Source organism: Pan paniscus, chromosome 7 (assembly GCF_029289425.2).
Source record: "Pan paniscus chromosome 7, NHGRI_mPanPan1-v2.0_pri, whole genome shotgun sequence".
NCBI classification, from domain to species: Eukaryota; Metazoa; Chordata; class Mammalia; order Primates; family Hominidae; genus Pan; species Pan paniscus.
Window position 1 is genome coordinate 37858534 of NC_073256.2, and position 17791 is coordinate 37876324.

The window sequence follows — 17791 nt, forward strand, 5'->3', positions numbered from 1 at the left end:
ATTTAATAATGCTCCATTCACCACCAACCCCCAGCCCCTGGCAACTACCATGGTGCTTTCTCTATGAATCTGACTATTCTAAATACCTCATATAAGTAGAACTGTACAGTATTTGTCTTTCTGTGAGTGGCTTATTTCATTTAGTATCATGTCTGCAAGATTTACTCATGTTGTTGTGCATGTCAGAATTTCCTCCCTTTTCAAATCAGAATAATACTCCCTTCTATGGATGGACCACAGTTTGCTTACCCATTATCTGTTGGTGGACTCTTGAGTTGCTTCCATGTTTCACGTATTGTGAATAGTGCTGCTGAGAACACAGGTGTAGAAATAGCTCTTCGAGACTCTGCTTTCAGTTCTTTTGGGTATTTGCCCAGAGGTGGAATTTCAGGATTATAGGGTAATTCTATGGTTTAACTTTATAGAAACTGGCAATACTGTTTTCCATAGTGGCTATGCTATACTATTTTACCTTCCCACCAACAGTGGCTATGCCATACTAATTTTACCTTCCCACCAGCAGTGCACAAGAATTTCAGTTTCTCCACATCCAGCACTTGTTATTTTTCTTTTTCCTTTTTTCTCTTTTAAGAGACAGGGTCTTGCTCTGTTGCCTAGGCTGGAGCACAGTGGCACACTTAGAGCTCACTGCAGTCTCAAACTCCTAGGCTCAAGTGATCTTCCCACCTCAGCCTCCCGAGCAGCTGGAACTACAACTTCCAGTACCATGACTGGCTAATTTTTTTATTTTTTGTAGAGACAGGATCTCACTATGTTGCTCAGGCTGGTCTCAAATTCCTGGCCTCAAGCATTCCTCCCTCCTCAGCCTCCCAAAGAACTGAGATTACAGGCATGAGTCACTGTGCCTGTTATCCTTTTTTCTCTCTCTCTTTCATAGCAACCATCCTAGTGGGTGTGAGGACATATGTCATTATGGTTTTGATTTGCATTTCCCTAATGACTAGTAATGTTGAGCACCTTTTCATTTGCTTATTGGCCATTTGTATATCTTCTTTGACAAATGTTTACTCGAACTCTTTGCCCAGTTTCGGATTGGGTTCTTGTTGAATTATAAGAGTTTTCTATACAGTATATTCTGGGTATCAATCCTTTATTAGATATCTAATTTAAAAATATTTTCGCCTGTTTTATGAGTTGCCTTTTTACTCTGTTGAGAGTGTCTTTTGATGTATAAAATGCTTTAATTTTTATGGAATTCGATTTGCCTATTTTTTTCTTGTGTTGCTTGTGCCTTTGGTGTCATATCTAAGAAATCACTGCCAAATCCAATGTTGTGAAGATTTGGCCCTCTGTTTTCTTCTAAAAGTGTTCCAGTTTTAGGTCTTACATATAAGTCTTTGATCCCTTTTAATTTTTATATATGATGTTAGATAAGGGTCCAACTTCATTCTTTCACATGCGGTGATGCAATTTTACCAGCACCATTTGTTGAAATGACTGCCCTTTCCCTACTGAATGGTGTTAGCACCTTTGTCAAAAATCATTTGACCATATCTATGCATTTTTATTTCTGAGTTTTTTATTATAATCTATTGGTCTATAAGTCTGTCTGTATGCCAGTACCACACTGTTTTGATTATTGTAGCATTGCAGTAAGTTTTGAAATGAGTATGTGTGACGTCTTCCTGTTTTTTCTTCTTTTTTGGGAGTGTTTTGATTATTTGGGGTCTCGAGATTCCATATGAATTTTTGGATGGGTTTTTCTATTTCTACAAAAAATGTTGGGATTTTGGTAGGGATTGCATTGAATCTGTATATCATTTTGTATAGTATTGTTGTCTTAAGTCTTCTAATCCAGGAACATGGGATGTGTTTTTATTTACTTATGTCTTCTTTATCTCAGCCATGTTTTGTAGTTGTTTTTTTTAGACGGAGTCTTGCTCTGTTGCCTAGGCTGGAATGCTGAAGTGCAGTGGTATGATCTTTGCTCACTGCAACCTCCACCTCTCGAGTTCGATCAATTCTCCCATCTCAGCCTCCCGAGTAGCTGGAATTAAAGGCAACCACCATCATGCCTGGCTAATTTTTGTATTTTTAGTAGACAGGATTTCACTATGTTGGCCAGGCTGGTCTTGAACTCCTGACCTCAAGTGATCCACCTGCTTCAGCCTCCCAAAGTTCTGGGATTACAAGCATGAGCCACTGTGTCCAGTCATCAATGTTTTATAGTTTTTATTGTATAAGTCTTTCACTTCCTTGGTTAATTTCTAAGTATTCTTTTTGATGATAATGTAAATGGAATTTGATTTGTAATTTCCTTCTCAGAGTGTTCATTGTTAGTGTATAGAAATGCAACTGATTTTTGTGTGTTGTCTGTGTATCCTGCCACTTCGCTTAATTCATTTATTAGTTTTAACAGTTTTTTGTGGAATCTTTCTGGTCTTCTACATAGACGATTGTATCATCTGACAACAGAGATAATTTTACTTCTTCTTTTCTAATTTGAATACCTTTTATTTATTTTATCTAACAGCTATAGCTAGAACTTACAGGAATAGTTGAATAGAAATGGCAAAAGTGGTCATCCCTGCCTTATTCCTGATGTTAGAAGAAATGTCATTCAACATAACTATGATGTTTGCTGTGGGTTTTTCATACATGGCCTTTACTATGTTCAGGGACTTTCCTTCTCTTCCTAGTTTGCTGAGTTTTTATCATGATAGGGTATTGCATGTTGTCGGATGCTTTTTCTGCATTAATGGAGATGAGCATGTATTTTTTTTCATTTGTCCTGTTAATACGGTGTGTTACATCGATTGATTTTCATATATTGTACCATCTTGCATTCCTCCTACTTGGTATGGTATATAATCCTGTTGATATGCTGCTGGATTAATTTTGATAGTAACCATGTTACTATAATACTAGCTTTTATAATTGCCTATGTGTTTACCTTTATTGAGTTACTTGTTTCTTTATTTGGCTTTGAGTTACTGTCTGCATCCTTTCATTTCACCATGTAACATCCTTGGACATTTCTTGCATGGCAGGTTTAGTGGTAACAAACTTCCTTAGCTTTTGTTTACCGAGAAATGTCTTAATTTGTCTCTCACTTTTAAAGGAGAATTTCGCCAGGATTGGCCAAAAGAATCAAGAATCAGTAGGATTCTTGATTGACAGTTATTTTTCTTTTAGTATTTTGAATATGCAGATAGTTGTCAACTTACAATGGTTTGACTTAAGATTTTTCTACCTTATGATGGTGTGAACGTGATACACATTCTGTAAAAACCATACTTAAAGTACCTGTTCAACCATTCTGTTTTTCACTTTCAATACAATATTCAATAAATTACATGGGATATTCAGCGCTTATAAAATAGTCTTTGTGTTAGATGATTTTGCCAAACTGTAGGGTAATGTAAATATTCTGACCATGTTTAAGGTAGGCTAGGCAAATTATGATGTTCAGTAAGTTAGGTGTATTAAGTGCATTTTTGACTGATAATATTCTCAACTTATGCTGGGTTTATCAGGATGTACTGCCATCATAAGTTGAGGAGCATCTTTATTGGCCCACTGCTGTCTGTCCTCCAAAATTACTGATGAGAAATCTGGGGATAATCTTATTGACCATCCCTTGTATGTGATGAGTTGCTTCTCTCTCTTTTCTCTCTTGCTGCTTTTAAGATCCTTTTTTTTTTTTTTTTTTTTTTTTTTGAGACAGGGTCTCACTCTGTCATCCTGGCTGGAGTACAGTGGAGTGATCTTGACTTGCTACAGCCTTGACCTCCCAGGTTCAAGCAATTCTTCTGCCTCAGCCCTGTCAAGTAGTTGGGACTACAGGCATGTGCCACCATGCCTGGCCAATCTTTGTCTTTTGACAATTTGATTGTATTATGTGTCAGTGTGGGTCTCTTTAAGTTCATCTCACTTGGATTTCATTGAATTTCTTGGATGTTTATATAATGTCTTTCATCAAATTTGGGAAGTTTTCATTATTTCTTCAAATACTTTCTCTGCCCCCTTCTTCTCCTTCTGATAGTTCCACAAAACGTATATTGGGTCATTTGATGCTGTTCCATAGGTCTCTTAGGCTGTGTTCACTTTTCTTCATTTTATTCTTTCTGTTCCTCAAACTCAGTAACGTCCATTGTCCTGTCTTCAAGTTCAGTGATTCTTTCTTCTCCCTGCTTAAATCTGCCTGTGAATTCCTCTAGTGAATTTTTCATTTTAGTTATACTTTCAGTTCTAGGATTTGTTCTTGTTTTTTTTTTTATTTTAGGTTTTCTCTTTATATTTACATTTTGCGCATACGTAAAGTCTTTGAGTAGATCTGTCATCGGGTCTTTTTCAGTGGTAGTTGCTGATTTGTTTTCCTTTGAATGGGCCATATTTTCCTTTTTATTTTCATGCATTGTGACTTTTTTGCTGAAAACTGGGTATTTGAATATAATAATGCGGTAACTCTGGGAATCTGATTCTTCCTCTTCCCGAAGGTTTACTATTTTTTTTGTTTTTATTGTTATAGGCTTTCTCTATGTCAAGGATCAGCCTGAGGTATAAACTTATAGTCTTCACAGCTTCTTTTTTAGCCTGTATCTTTACATGGCCATGAATAGTCATAATTTTCCCCATATGTGCAATTATTTTTGAATGTCTTAGTCTTTAATGTCTGGCTGCCAAAAGGGGGAAAAAATTAAGGGGGAGGGATTTTTAAAATGTAATGACTAGATTACCTAGGTTTGAGTTGGATTTTCTTCTCTGTAAAATGAGGATAATACTAATACATCTATGTCATTTTTTTATAAATGTTTTTTTTAATAAAGTAAATCAGCTAATATGTAAAGTGCTTAGAACAGTACCTAATAGGTGGTGTTTGTTATTTTGGTTTATCAGATTTGTGCAGTTTAAGTTCATCTCTCCTGTTCCCCTTTCTTTTCGTATCATTTTGAGTAACAGTGTAACTAAGCAGCACTTCAGTAAAATAGATTGTAATTACTGCAAAAACTGACCTATGTTATTTCTACAAGTGTTTATTTAGGGCCTGTCTTTAAAAGCTAGGAGGTCACCTCAGAAGGCAACAGTAATTTGGAAGGACAGAGGGTCAACACCCTCACCAAGAGAGAATGAAGTTTTTTGGGTAAGTTTGCCAGGACATTGCAGGTTAAGGTTGAGCTTGGGTTTGGGAGGGATGGTGCAAAGAGACAGGGGTGAGTCTTAGCATTGCTAAAGGAATAGCTACCATTTTCTAGATTTATGATCTTCTAAATATTGTAATTGCTTAAGTCTGCCTGATTTTGTCACCCTTTATCTCTTCTTATCCCATTGTCCTTGAACTCCCATTTTTTTCAGTTCCGGACTGTCTTGACCTTCACATGCAATCCTTGTCTTATTCATTTTATTCTTGCATCTGATAGCCAGATTCCAACATTAAGAAAGACCTTACAGTCTGTAATATTTGTAAACTAAGTAAGTAATGTTGGAAAGTCCTTCTGGCCAAATTTAACATCCTGCTGACTGAAGAGTCATCCCAGTTATTCTGGCTTCAGATTATGAGTCTCCAAAGTGTGTAGATACATAATTCATTTTACCCACTAACATGCTTTTAAAGTTCCCCAAGACAGGGCCAAAGAATAAATAAAATTGAGATCTGAAGTTCTGTCCAGAAACCCACAGGTTCATTTCTTCATTCTATCAACACTTTCCTACTTCTGCTAAAAATACAGCAATATATTGCAGCTCAGAAACTGGCAGGGACTGGGAGTGGGAAGATGGGTAAAAAGAAATCTGTGTATAAACAAGTTTATGATTTAGACAAAAATTCACATATTTGCTTTATGTATCAATAGTTGATCATTATTCCTCTGAAATTTAATGAACACTCTTACTCAAATGTGGATGTAATTTGACTGTTGATGAAATCTTTCCATCTTGATTTGTTTCTTGTGGCTGTCTTTTGCTGTCATGGCATACAACTGAACCTGCCCTCCTCGTGCTTTGGTCCCAGTATTTTATATTTCAATCTACTCAGCAAGCACATCCTTTTTACTTTGGTGGGATAGCAATATAGTTCACACTTCAGCTGTTTTTTTTTTTTTTTTTTTGAGACAGAGTCTTGCTCCACTACCCAGGTTAGAGTGCAGTGATGCGATCTCAGCTCACTGTAGCCTCCACCTCCCAGGTTCAAATGATTCTCCTGCCTCTTGCCTCTGCCTCCCAGGTAGTTGGAATTACAAGGCATGGGCCACCACACCCTGCTAAGTTTTGTATTTTTAGTAGAGACCATGTTGGCCAGGCTGGTCTTGAACTTCTTGGCCTCCCAAAGTGCTGGGATTACAGGCTTGAGCCACCACGCCTGGCCACACTTCAGCTATTTTGATGTCTTCCATTTTTTGATACATCCTACTGACTCTTCAGAGGGTCACTCTGAACCTCTTGGAGGTATTCTCTGGAATTGTTGTTCCCTAGAGATGGTTTTAAGGTGGAATCCTGTGTCCCACTCCTCCCAACTTCCCTTCTTCTACTCCTGACAGTTTGTCATACACAGCTCCTTCAAAACGGGGGCCAGATACCACCCCCAACACAGCATATGTCACTGAATAGGTTGCATTAAGAAGGGCTCATGGAGGCTTCCCAAAATTTCTTTCAGTCTAAGACCTTAGCAGACCTGAGTCACTACCCCTAAGTGATCATCTGTCCTTCTACTATTTTGCTGAAGAACGGAGATTTCTTAATTGTGGGGCCATCAATATTCTGCCCACCTGTCACAAAGGGATTTTCAAGCTTCTGTCTTCACTGAGCACAGAGTAGTTATGTGAGTTCTCAAAGCCTTTTTGTTCTTAAACCTCAGATGACACATATATCCTGCCTCATTTACATGGATGAGTCACACATTTTATGGCGTGGAGAGGCTGTGGCCAGCAACAATCATATATCACTTCCGGTGTGTGGCAGAGAAGGACAGCTGGAAGTCCATTCCTGGGCAGGGCTCCTTTTAGCGTGAAGGCTTCACCTACATTAATGTCATTAAAGCAAAGCACGTTTTGTCCAAATTATTCTCCAAGGTCCCCCTATAAAATTGCCTAGTATTTGTTCAGATTGTAAAGCAGCTGGAGAAGATGAAACAAAGAGGCTAAAACTACACACATTAATTCGGATTTGGGAAGAGCTAGCTTTTCTGCAGAACATTCTATGTAATGCTGGCTTTTTCCTGGAAGAACCTGACTTTTCTCATAAATTAGTGCAGCAGGCTTCCTGCAAAAATGTCACTATGTTTGCCAGTAATGTGGGGAATAGCCCATTAGCCCCAAGCTCATACTTGGGTTTTTGCAGATGATGCACTTGAGTCCTCATCCTGACACTATCAGAGGATGGCAGTGGCTGTGCCCGGGAGCCCCAAGCTTCCCACTACACATGCCCAGGACTGGACCCTTGTAGTTCCCTGTCCTGCTCTTGGAGTCCTCAGGTTGCCTAGAGGGGCCTCAGAGGCAAGGGGCAGGTACAGTGGGTGTGTGAGAAACTAAGAAGAGAGAGTCTGCTTTGGGGGTTTCACTTGGAATTTTGAATAAAAAAGGGGTTCTACTGTTTAATTTAGTATTTTAAAAGCCATGTGTTTGTCATCAAACATTTGTTATCACATGCTTTTTTTAAAAAAAAGACAGGGTCTTGCTCTGTCACTCAGGTTGGAATGCAGTGGCATGATCACAACTCACTGCAGCCTTGACTATCTGGGCTCAGGTGATTCTCCCACCTCAGGCTCCTGAGCAGCTGGGAATGCAGGTGTATACCGCAACACCCAGATAATACTTTTTGTTGTTCTTTGTAGAGATGGGGTCTTGCCAAGCTGGGAATGCAGGTGTATACCACCACAACCAGCTAATACTTTTTGTTGTTCTTTGTAGAGATGGGGTCTTGCCAAGCTGGGAATGCAGATGTATACCACCACACCCAGCTAATACTTTTTGTTGTTCTTTGTAGAGATGGGGTCTTGCCATGTTGCCCAGGCTAGTCTCAAACTCCTGGTCTCAAGTGATCCTCCCGCGTCAGCCTCCCAAAGTGCTGGGATCATGGGCATGAGACACGGCACCTGGCCATGGCCATCACATGCTTTTTTATTTTTGTACCATCACTTGCTTTCTGGACAGTTTCTTCTGACACAGCCAGATCATGATGCCTGACTTCTTTATGCCAAGGGAAAGTAAGTAAGTAAGTAGTGGTTAAGAGCATGTCCCTGGGGCCACAGTGCCTGGCTTCAAATCTGAGTCTCCCCATTAATTAGCTATGTGGCTTTAGGCAGTCACATGACTCTGTCCTTCTGTCCCTGATCTGTATAATGCAGATCAGTAGGGTTGTTTCTGCCTCAATATGTGCATGTAATTTGTTGTTAATATTTGTAAAGCATGAAGAACTGTGTGGCACATAATAAGCCCTAGTTAATAAGTGTTAGCCATTTAAGATAATGAAGTGAGGATGAATAACGCTAATAGTTCTGATCCTTGACTCATTAAGGAGCTTCTCAGTCCTCAGCAGCATGAATGCTAAGCTCAGATGTTGGAAGAGTCCACGATGCACTGTCCCCACATCAAGGCATACTACACATACGTAACCAATGAAAAATGCATCTTCTTTAAGTTGCCAAGGTGAGAAATGAACACCCCTTTGTGAAATAAAGACTCATTTTATTTTCGGCTCCTTCCAGGAAAATTCCATGAGCCTAGTGGGTTAAAAAGCATAGTGAGTTAAAAGCAAAACCCCAGAATAGGAGACAAGAGCCCTGGAAGTGTCATTTGCTAATCCTGCAAGCTTGGGCACTTGCCTTTTCTGCGTTAGTTTCCTCATCTATAAAATAGAGATGACGATAATATCAGCTCTTCTTTTTAGAGGAAACAACTCTAAAATGCAGTGGAAGCACATTGAACAGTGTGGTATGCCAGGGCAAAGCAGGTGTTCTGTCTGAGAGAATGGGTGAGAGTGGGGGCTCTGAGGTCAGCCAGCCTGGGTCCAATTCCAGTGCTTCTCCTGACCTAACCCAAATGACCTTAAGCAGGGTTTGCAAGTTTTCTCACCCATTATTTGAGGACAATAACAATATATCTATGTAGGGTTGCAGTGAGGATGAAAGGAGGTGATACAAACTTTATTTGGCCATCTTTCATCTGATTTTTAAACACATTTTCCAGACACAGGAAGTTGTACAGATGTACCCAAATAATATTAGACCTCGTGGCACTTCAAAGAAAAATGAAATGCATCTCTTGTCCCTATGATCACAATTCTTAGAATAGAGGCAGTGGCTGCACGGAAGTGTCCCACAGAAGGAAGTTTCAGACTTGATTATAAGACACAAGCATTCATTAAACTCTTTTTCGGTCATCTTCTAAGTGGCAGGTGCTGAGTGTGTAAAAATAAATAAGATGGAGTAGTTGGCCTCTAGGAGCTCACATGGAAGTGGGGGAGGGCAGGACAGTCATGGCAGAAGGTTCTGTGAATTCTTGGAGGATTCTTGGATGGAGGTGAAAACTAGCTGAGTACACAGATGGAGGTAAGTACAGGTGAAACCCTGCATTGACCACTTGAGTGCTCAGATGGAGGTGGGAGCAGGTGCTCAGCAGGTCTAGGAGAAACTGAGACTGACTGCCTAGACTAGGATCAGGACACGTCATGTTCTGGAGTTGAATCTTGCAGAGTGAGTAGGAGTTTTCCAGGAGGAAGCTGTGGAGAAAGATACCATTGAACTGCCCTGTGGGGCAGTCCCTGCCACTTGGATTTCCAACCAGAGCCTGCTGGTGTTTGAGTTACTTCTGGGCTCTTGGGTCTGTTTACCATCTCCTATGCAAAAAGTATTTCCCCGGGGCCTTTCCTGGGCAAAATGTTTATTCTAGAGAGGTTTGGAGCTACGCTGTCCAGTTAGGGTAGCCCCTAAACACATGTGGCTTTTCACATCAAAATGAATCACAAGCCCTATTTCAGAGTTCAGTAGCACATGTGGCAATATTTTCATTATCACACACAGAGAGGAGTGGGACCTCCTCCAGCTGCGACGGACCCTTGTGCTGCTGCTGCTGCTGTGTAGGGTGTAGGCTCAGGAGTTTCAGTTCCTGCTCTGCCCCAGGCTCTTCAGGGCCAGACACTGCCCATCAGACCTCACTCAGTGACATCTACTTTCTTGTGGGCTGCCAGAGTTCTGCCAGTCCTGGCCTGGATTCAACTCTAAAATCAACAGACTGTTGCCTGGGTGAAGATCTAGGTCACTAAACTGATAGCCTAAAATATTCCAACCTGGGCAACATGGCGAAACCCCATCTCTACGAAAATTGGCCAGGCATGGTGGCACCTGCTTGCAGTCCCAGGTACCCAGGAGGTTGAGGCTGCAGTGAGCTGAGATTGTGCCACACCGCTCCAGCTTGGGCAATGGAGTAAGACCCTGTCTTAAAAAAACAAACAAAAATTACCGCTTTTCTCTAGCACAGAAATCCTCCTATGACATCAGGTTTGGTTTCTTTAAGCTGTGTGGAGAGGGCAGGTCAGAGGGAAGCAGCACCAATGTGTCATAGCCTTTAGGGGCTGGGATGAAGACCCCTGCTTCAGAATTCTTAGAGTTGTGCAAAGGGCAATGCAGGGGACAAGTACCATTAGGTTGACTGAGGCCGGGTGCGGTGGCTCACGCCTATCATCCCACTATCATCCCAGCACTTTGGGAGGCCGAGGTGGGCAGATCATTTGAGGCCAGGAATTTGAGACCTGCCTGGCCAACATGGTAAAACCCTATCTCTGCTAAAAATACAAAAATTAGCTGGGCATGGTAGTGGGCTCCTGTAATCCCAGCTACACAGGAGGCTAAGGCATGAGAATCTCTTGAACCCAGGAGTCAGAAGTTGCAGTGAGCCGAGATGGCACCACTGCACTGCAGCTTGAGTGACTGTTTAAAAAAAAAGAAAACATGGAATAAGTCCTCAGTAATCAATATCTAACATTAGATTTTGGTTTTGTGCTCAAGAATTCCCTATCCCAGCAGATGAACCTCATTGCTTGGCAGTAATCACAGCCAGGACACCCCAAATGCACACAGTGCCCCTGATGGATTCATGACAAACTGTACATTGACCTGTGTATTTAGCTACACTAAGCCAGTTTGCTATTAAGGAATAGTAATCCTCTTACAAAGCAAAAAAAGCAAAGACAAACTACCACTTGGATCATTCAAAGCCTAGTCTCCAGGGCACTGCCCTTTGGAACCTGCCTTCTGTCCCATGGTGTACAAGGAGTCTCCACTATGACCTGTGCTTTGCCATCAACATGTTTGATTGGGTCCTGGTGTCCCAGGAGATTAGATGGCACCAAGATCTATGCGTAAGGCTAAGGGGCTTTTGGAAAGTTTCACTTACAGTCACTACGACCTCATTTTAAAAGGAATTTGACCTTAGTTAGCCGAGGTTTGGTTATAAATTTCCAGAATAGCTTTAATTTTAGGAATCCAGATTGATCTGGATAATTTCCAGATGTCATAAATTGTAACACCTGCCCCATCTGTTGAAACAGCCTGGAACTTCATAGTGAGCCGTCAGCCTAGGAGGAGGGAGAGATCTTTTTCCAAGATGCTGCTTCTCCTCCAGTCGTGGCTTCTTGTTTCTGAAGGGGACTTTTCAGGGTCATTGAAAAACATCCCTGGGTTTCAGAGTCAGTCTCATACGGTGTCTTTAGAGATTTGCCATGTGCAGTCCCTGCATGGGCTGGTACCTGGTGCCTTGTTTCAACGTATGGTTGTCATTTGTAATTTATCAATGGGACCAGGTATGCTTAGGAAGGGGAAATAGACAAACAGAAGGAGCAGCCCGTATCTGTTGGAACTTAGCCATGATTTGAGTACCTCATGTGGATAGTGGAGCATCTGAACCAAGAGGCTCTCTGTGTCAGGCTCTCTGTGTCCGTGGTACCTGCAGTGTCCCGTGGGTCTGTCTCAGCAGGGAAGGGGTGGAAAAGCGACTGGACATGATACGTGCAGTGCATGTGCATCAGTCATCTGGGAATGAGTGTAATAGAGCCACTGCCCCTAGGAGCAAGGCCCTGGTCTGTTTCGAGGATGTTGACTATCTGCAAGTCGGGGAGACTGGCCTTTTCACCCACTCCGAGCTCTTACCTGGAGGTCTCACACTGGGTTGACCTTCATACACTGGGACTCTGCAGTGGGACACCTGGGGTCTGTGTTCTCCTAAATAGGAAGCAGGAGAAGGTCTGCTCGGATGATCTTGGCTAGAAGAAAACAGACAATTTTTAAAATCCTCCTGTCATTCAAGGGTCTGTTTACAGAAAAGAGAACAGACATGGTTTTATTTTACTCTGGAGAGAGTTCACTTCTCAATTAGCTGTACTAACAAGACAAAAGGGCTATGGCAGCCCATTGCCTTTTCCTGAGGTGGTTCTGTTATTGTTTTGTTTTCCTGATAATAAGGTACTGAGTATCAACAGGGAGCCAACAGGAGAAACCAAGAGCTTTGCTGAAATGAAAAAGGGCACGCGTAGAACGCTGCTCCTCCCTCCCAGATCTCAGCTCACTGAATAATTCATTGACTTCCCCATCTTTCCAAGATGCGTTTCTGCTCTGTGAGTTTTACAGCATTATCTATTCATCGATGGATTATGATGGGAATAAAAAATTTGGAACATGAGTCAGACCTCATGAGTTTGGACTAACTGGGGAAAAGGCTGGTCTGGAGTAAGACTGTGAATTCCTGAGGCATCTAAGCTATGTCTATATATAACTTCATATGTGTATTTAAAGACACACATATAGTTTTATTCCTTTAAATGCCAGTGTAGTGTCATTTAGCAATAGCTACAGGCTAAGGTACTTTATAGAACTGAGTCTGACTTGGCTCTGTCACTAAATTACTGAGCCTCCCACACCAGGGAGTCTCAGTTTCAGCACTACTGCTATCTGGGGCTGGATTAATTCTCTGCAGTGTGGGGCTGGATAATTCTCTGCAGTGTGGGGCTGTTCTGTGTCTCATAGGCTGTTTAGCAACATCCCTGGCCTCTACCCCCATCCTCCATCCATGACAACCAAAGATGCCTCTCGGACACCTTTGTCCGAGTGGTTGAGAACCACTGTCCTAGACCAAGTCAAATCACCCCCCCCAGGCCATTGAGTCCTTGTTGGTAAACTGAGGTAGCCTAGGGAGAGTATCTTTAAATCCCCTCCCAGATCTAACATTCCCAGGATGACCATCAAGGCGTTCTGTTAGACCCTTATAAACTGTCTAACACCTGTGTGTTGCTCTAAATGGGTGTATAAGTAGAAATATATATATATATATTTTGAGATGGAGTCTTGCTCTGTCGCCCAGGCTGGAGGGAGTGCAGTTGCATGATCTCGGCTCACTGCAAGCTCCGTTTCCTGGGTTCACGCCATTCTCCTGTCTCAGCCTCCTGAGTAGCTGGGACTACAGGTGCTCGCCACCACGCCCGGCTAATTTTTTGTATTTTTAGTAGAGATGGGGTTTCACCGTATTAGTCAGGATGGTCTCGATCTCCTGAACTCGTGATCCACCCACCTCGGCCTCCCAAAGTGCTGGGATTACAGGCGTGAGCCACCACGCCTGGCCCAGAAATATATTCTTCTTTTAAGGTTGACATTTAAGCTCTCATGTATACCTCTATACATGATTTTTATACAGTTTGCCTCTATAACCTGTTCATGTCTAATTAGCAAATACCAGAAGAATATTCCGTATTCCTAAGAAGCCCAAAACAGACTTAAAATTGCTCTTACTGTGTCTTATTTAGGCGTCACTCACTCTATATCCATGCAGCTGGATTTAACAGAGGGGATTTTCTGGAATGATTTGGCTGAAATACCTGCCTTTTTTTGCTTTGCCACAGGAATTCTCACACTCAAGAAAGCAAATGAACTTCTTCTGAGCACAGGCATGCCTGGCAGTTTTCTCATCCGAGTCAGTGAAAGGATCAAAGGCTATGCCCTGTCCTATCTGTCGGAGGACGGCTGTAAACATTTCCTCATCGATGCCTCTGCAGACGCCTACAGCTTCCTGGGCGTGGACCAGCTACAGCATGCCACCTTGGCGGATTTGGTGGAATATCACAAGGTGAAGCAATGCATAAACTTAGTTTGCCTTCTGAGTTACTGTCCTGTAGCAGCTCTAACAATGAATGACAATTACAAAGAAAAGGACTGAGACAAGTACTGGGGAGGGGGCGGGGATGGGGGCTTGTCTTTGATAATTCTTCCTGATAATCAGGATTGTTAATCATATTTCATTTATCTTAGAACCTAGTTCTTCCTTAAATACTCAGGGAACCCCACTGGGGCAGAGAATACGGGAAATGCTAAAACAAAAAAATAAAAGCTGTACCCACATGGATCACATATGACAGCAATCCCCAAACTTTGTGACACCAGTTTCCTGGATGACAATTTCTCCATGGACTCGGTGTTGGGGGATGGTTTCAGGATGATTTAAGCACATTACATTGATTGTGCATTTTATTATTACATTGTTATATATAATGAAATAATTATATAGTTCAACATAGTGTAGAATCAGTGGGAGCCCCGAACTTGTTTTCCTGCAACTAGACAGTCCCATCTGGAGGTGATGGGGGACTGTGACAGATCATCAGGCATTAGATATTCCTAAGGAGCGCACAACCGAGATCCCTCACATGCACAGTTCACAATAAGGTTTGCGTTCCTATGAGAATCTAATGCTGCCACTGATCTGACAGGAGGCAGAGCTCAGGCGATAATGTGAATGACAGGGAGCAGATGTAAATACAGATGAAGCTTCACTCCACTGCTCACCTCCTGCTATACAGCCCAGTTCTAACAGGCCACAGACTGGTACTGGTCCACGGCCCTGGGGTTGGGGACCCCTGACCTATGAGAACAGCCTTAAGTTAGAATTCAAGCCCTGAAGGGAAAGAGAGTACCTGGCCGCATGTAGATAAGAAAAACGCCTTTTAAGATGACCATAAACCACAAAAGCTTTGTATAAATCATGGGTAGGCAGCTAGTGATGTCCTCTGAGGAAGCAGGAAGAGCATGTGGTTACTACTTACACTATCTGACCCCGTGCCTTCTGATTGACAGGAGGAACCCATCACTTCCCTGGGGAAGGAGCTCCTCCTCTATCCCTGTGGTCAGCAGGACCAGCTGCCTGACTACCTGGAGCTGTTTGAGTGACAGCCTCCATCAGGGTCATCCTACAGCCTCCAAGTGGGCTTTCCCCTGGACACACGCCACTGCAACATTTATGTGTGAAGCCAAAATCACCCTGCAGCAGAGCCAATACTGATCAACTGAAAGTATCCATGGAGTCCTCATTGACACCTCTTTTCTGCACAAATACTGGAATTACTGGAATTCAATGTCAAGAGAAAATGACCTCTGCTCAGAAGGGAGAAGAGTCTCAATTTCAGCAAGTACCTGTCATGAAGGGTATGACCTTAATGATGTACATAAAATAAAACAAACGAAGAAATGGAAACCTTTTAGAAATTAAGGTGTACTTGAAAATGAGTATCTTTGTGAACTATCATATGACCCCTGCACTCCCTCTGTATCATCTCAGGAGGTTTCAGGGGCCTGTTGACATGAAGTTTCGAAGTTTCATGTTGGCTTTGAAATGGTAGCAAAAGCCTTTCCTGGCTGAGATGATGCTTAAAACACACCTCACTTATTGTACATGTTGGAACCAGGATATGAGAGACATAGAAAAACAGAAGTCATGAATGTAAATGGAATGAGAAGTTTTAAAACATAGGATGAGAGGCTTAACATGCATAAAAATACAGATGGACCTGCAGGAAAGTGAGCAAACATCGCTGAGTTTGTTTCCTTGTTCTGGAGAATGGGGCCAGGGCTGGCCTGGCCTCCCCTGGATATACTCTATAGTGCACCAAAAGGATAAAGCATCTGTACATGTATTTTTTTATTTTTTACCAGAAGTGCTTAGACAAGAACAGAATAAGCAGGCTGTTTGGATGCTACTTGTGGTTGAATTGTGTTCCCCCAAAACATATGGTGAAGTCTTAACCCCCTATCCCCGTGAATGTGACCTTGTTTGGAAATAGGGTCTTTGCAGATATAGTCAAGATGAGGTCACATTGGATTAGGGTAGGCCCCAAATCCAACGACTGGCATCCTTAGGAGAAGAGAGAGTTTTGGTAATAGAGACAAATGCAGTGGGAAGAAGACCAGGGGACAAGAGGCAGGTTGGAGTGATGCAGCCGGAAGGGAAGGGACACCAAGGATCTCCGGCCACCAGCAGAAGCCAGCAGAGAGGCATGGGACAAGTTCCCCACAAGCCTTAGAAGGAAGCATGGCCCTGACTTCAGAATTCCAGACTCCAGAACTGGAAGAATAAATTTCTGTTGTTTTAAGCTGCTTAGTTCATGCTGATTTGTTACTATAGCCCCAGAAAGCTAATACAGTCGTTTATGTAATTACATAACCTAACACACAAGATCGACCCATTCATTGCTGCCCAGTCCACCATTTTCATAATGAAGTAGAAATGGGAGGTAAGAAAAACATTCCAGCCAGTTCTGTTTAGCCCTGGGACACATATTTGTCCCGTCAGGAATCTTATGCCCTCCTGGAACCCCCGCCCACCTCGGTCCAGTCCCAGTCAGGCGAACGGCCTCTGGACAGGGACTGAGGTGGCTCTGAGCCACTGGAGATCATTTTTCTTGGAGGATGGAGATCGGCTAGTACCTCTGGCCTAACTGTGTAGGTCAACACTCTTTTACATTGCCTTCTAATAAAAGCAGAATGATACAGCAGTGTGGTTACAAGCTTGTTGGTTGCGTACAGCACTCATTGACTGTAAAATGTAGCCAGAGAAGGGGATGGTTGGCGTGTGTGTTCTACTGAGAAAGATGATGGTGATTATTATTTTTAGAGACAGGGTCTTGTTCTGACACCCTGGCTGGCATGCAGTAGTGCGATCACAGCTCACTTCAGCTTCGAACTCCTCGCCTCAAGTGATCCTCCTGCCTCAAACCCCCAAGGTGCTAGGATTACAGATGTGAGATACTATGCCAGGTAGAGATAGCTTTTAAACATAGATCATTGTTTAACTCTTTCTTGAAATGTTCCATGTGGTTTATATTGTTAAACTATTGTAAGGATCCATCTCTTGGCTTTTGTTCCTATGATTCAACAGTCATGGCATTATTGAGAAACTTCTCAACTCTTCTTCCCACCATTTTCTGTATAATCTTGGACAGGACGGTTTGTCTCTGAGCCTCAGTTTTTGCTTCTGAACAAAAAAAATATGATTTAACTGGGTGATCTTTATTATTTTCATCCAATTCTAAAATTTTAAGGTTCTAGTGCTTCTCACTGGAATGAATGGAAAGTACCCCCTTGTCACCACTAATAATTAGGAAGATGTAAGATTCCAGTACTGGCCGGGTGCAGTGGCTCATGCCTGCAATCCCATCAATTTGGGAGGCCAAAGTGGGTGGATCATGAGTTCAGGAGTTCAAGACCAGCCTGGCCAACATGGTGAAACCCCATCTCTACTCAAAATACAAAAATTAGCCGGGGACGGTGGCCTGCACCTGTAATCTCAGCTACTCTGGAGGCTGAGGCAGGAGAATTGCTTAAACCTGGGAGGCGAAAGTTGCAGTGAGCTGAGATCACACCACTGTACTCCAGTCTGGCTACAAAGCAAGACTACGTGCTGGGGGAAAAAAAATCCAGTACCCCCCTGTGCCTACAGTTATCTTGTAGGAAATAATAATTGTGGCCATATCCAGATATAACTACACAAAGTAACATCCTATTAAAGGAAGATTTAGAAAA

The 17791-nt window shown here is 42.4% G+C and overlaps 1 protein-coding gene across 4 annotated transcripts in view; it reads left to right on the top strand.

The window, feature by feature from the left end:
* SH2D4A (SH2 domain containing 4A) overlaps window positions 1–16764 on the top strand; it is an 82272-nt gene extending 65508 nt beyond the window's left edge. For all 4 annotated transcript variants that reach the window (XM_003823632.6, XM_008977294.6, XM_003823633.6 and 1 more), the window contains 2 exons: window positions 13843–14066; window positions 15071–16764. In XM_003823632.6, the coding sequence (XP_003823680.3) occupies window positions 13843–14066; window positions 15071–15163 (317 nt within the window). In that variant the 3' untranslated portion in view covers window positions 15164–16764. The remainder of the gene's footprint in view (window positions 1–13842; window positions 14067–15070) is intronic.
* The last annotated feature ends 1027 nt before the right edge of the window (window positions 16765–17791 follow it).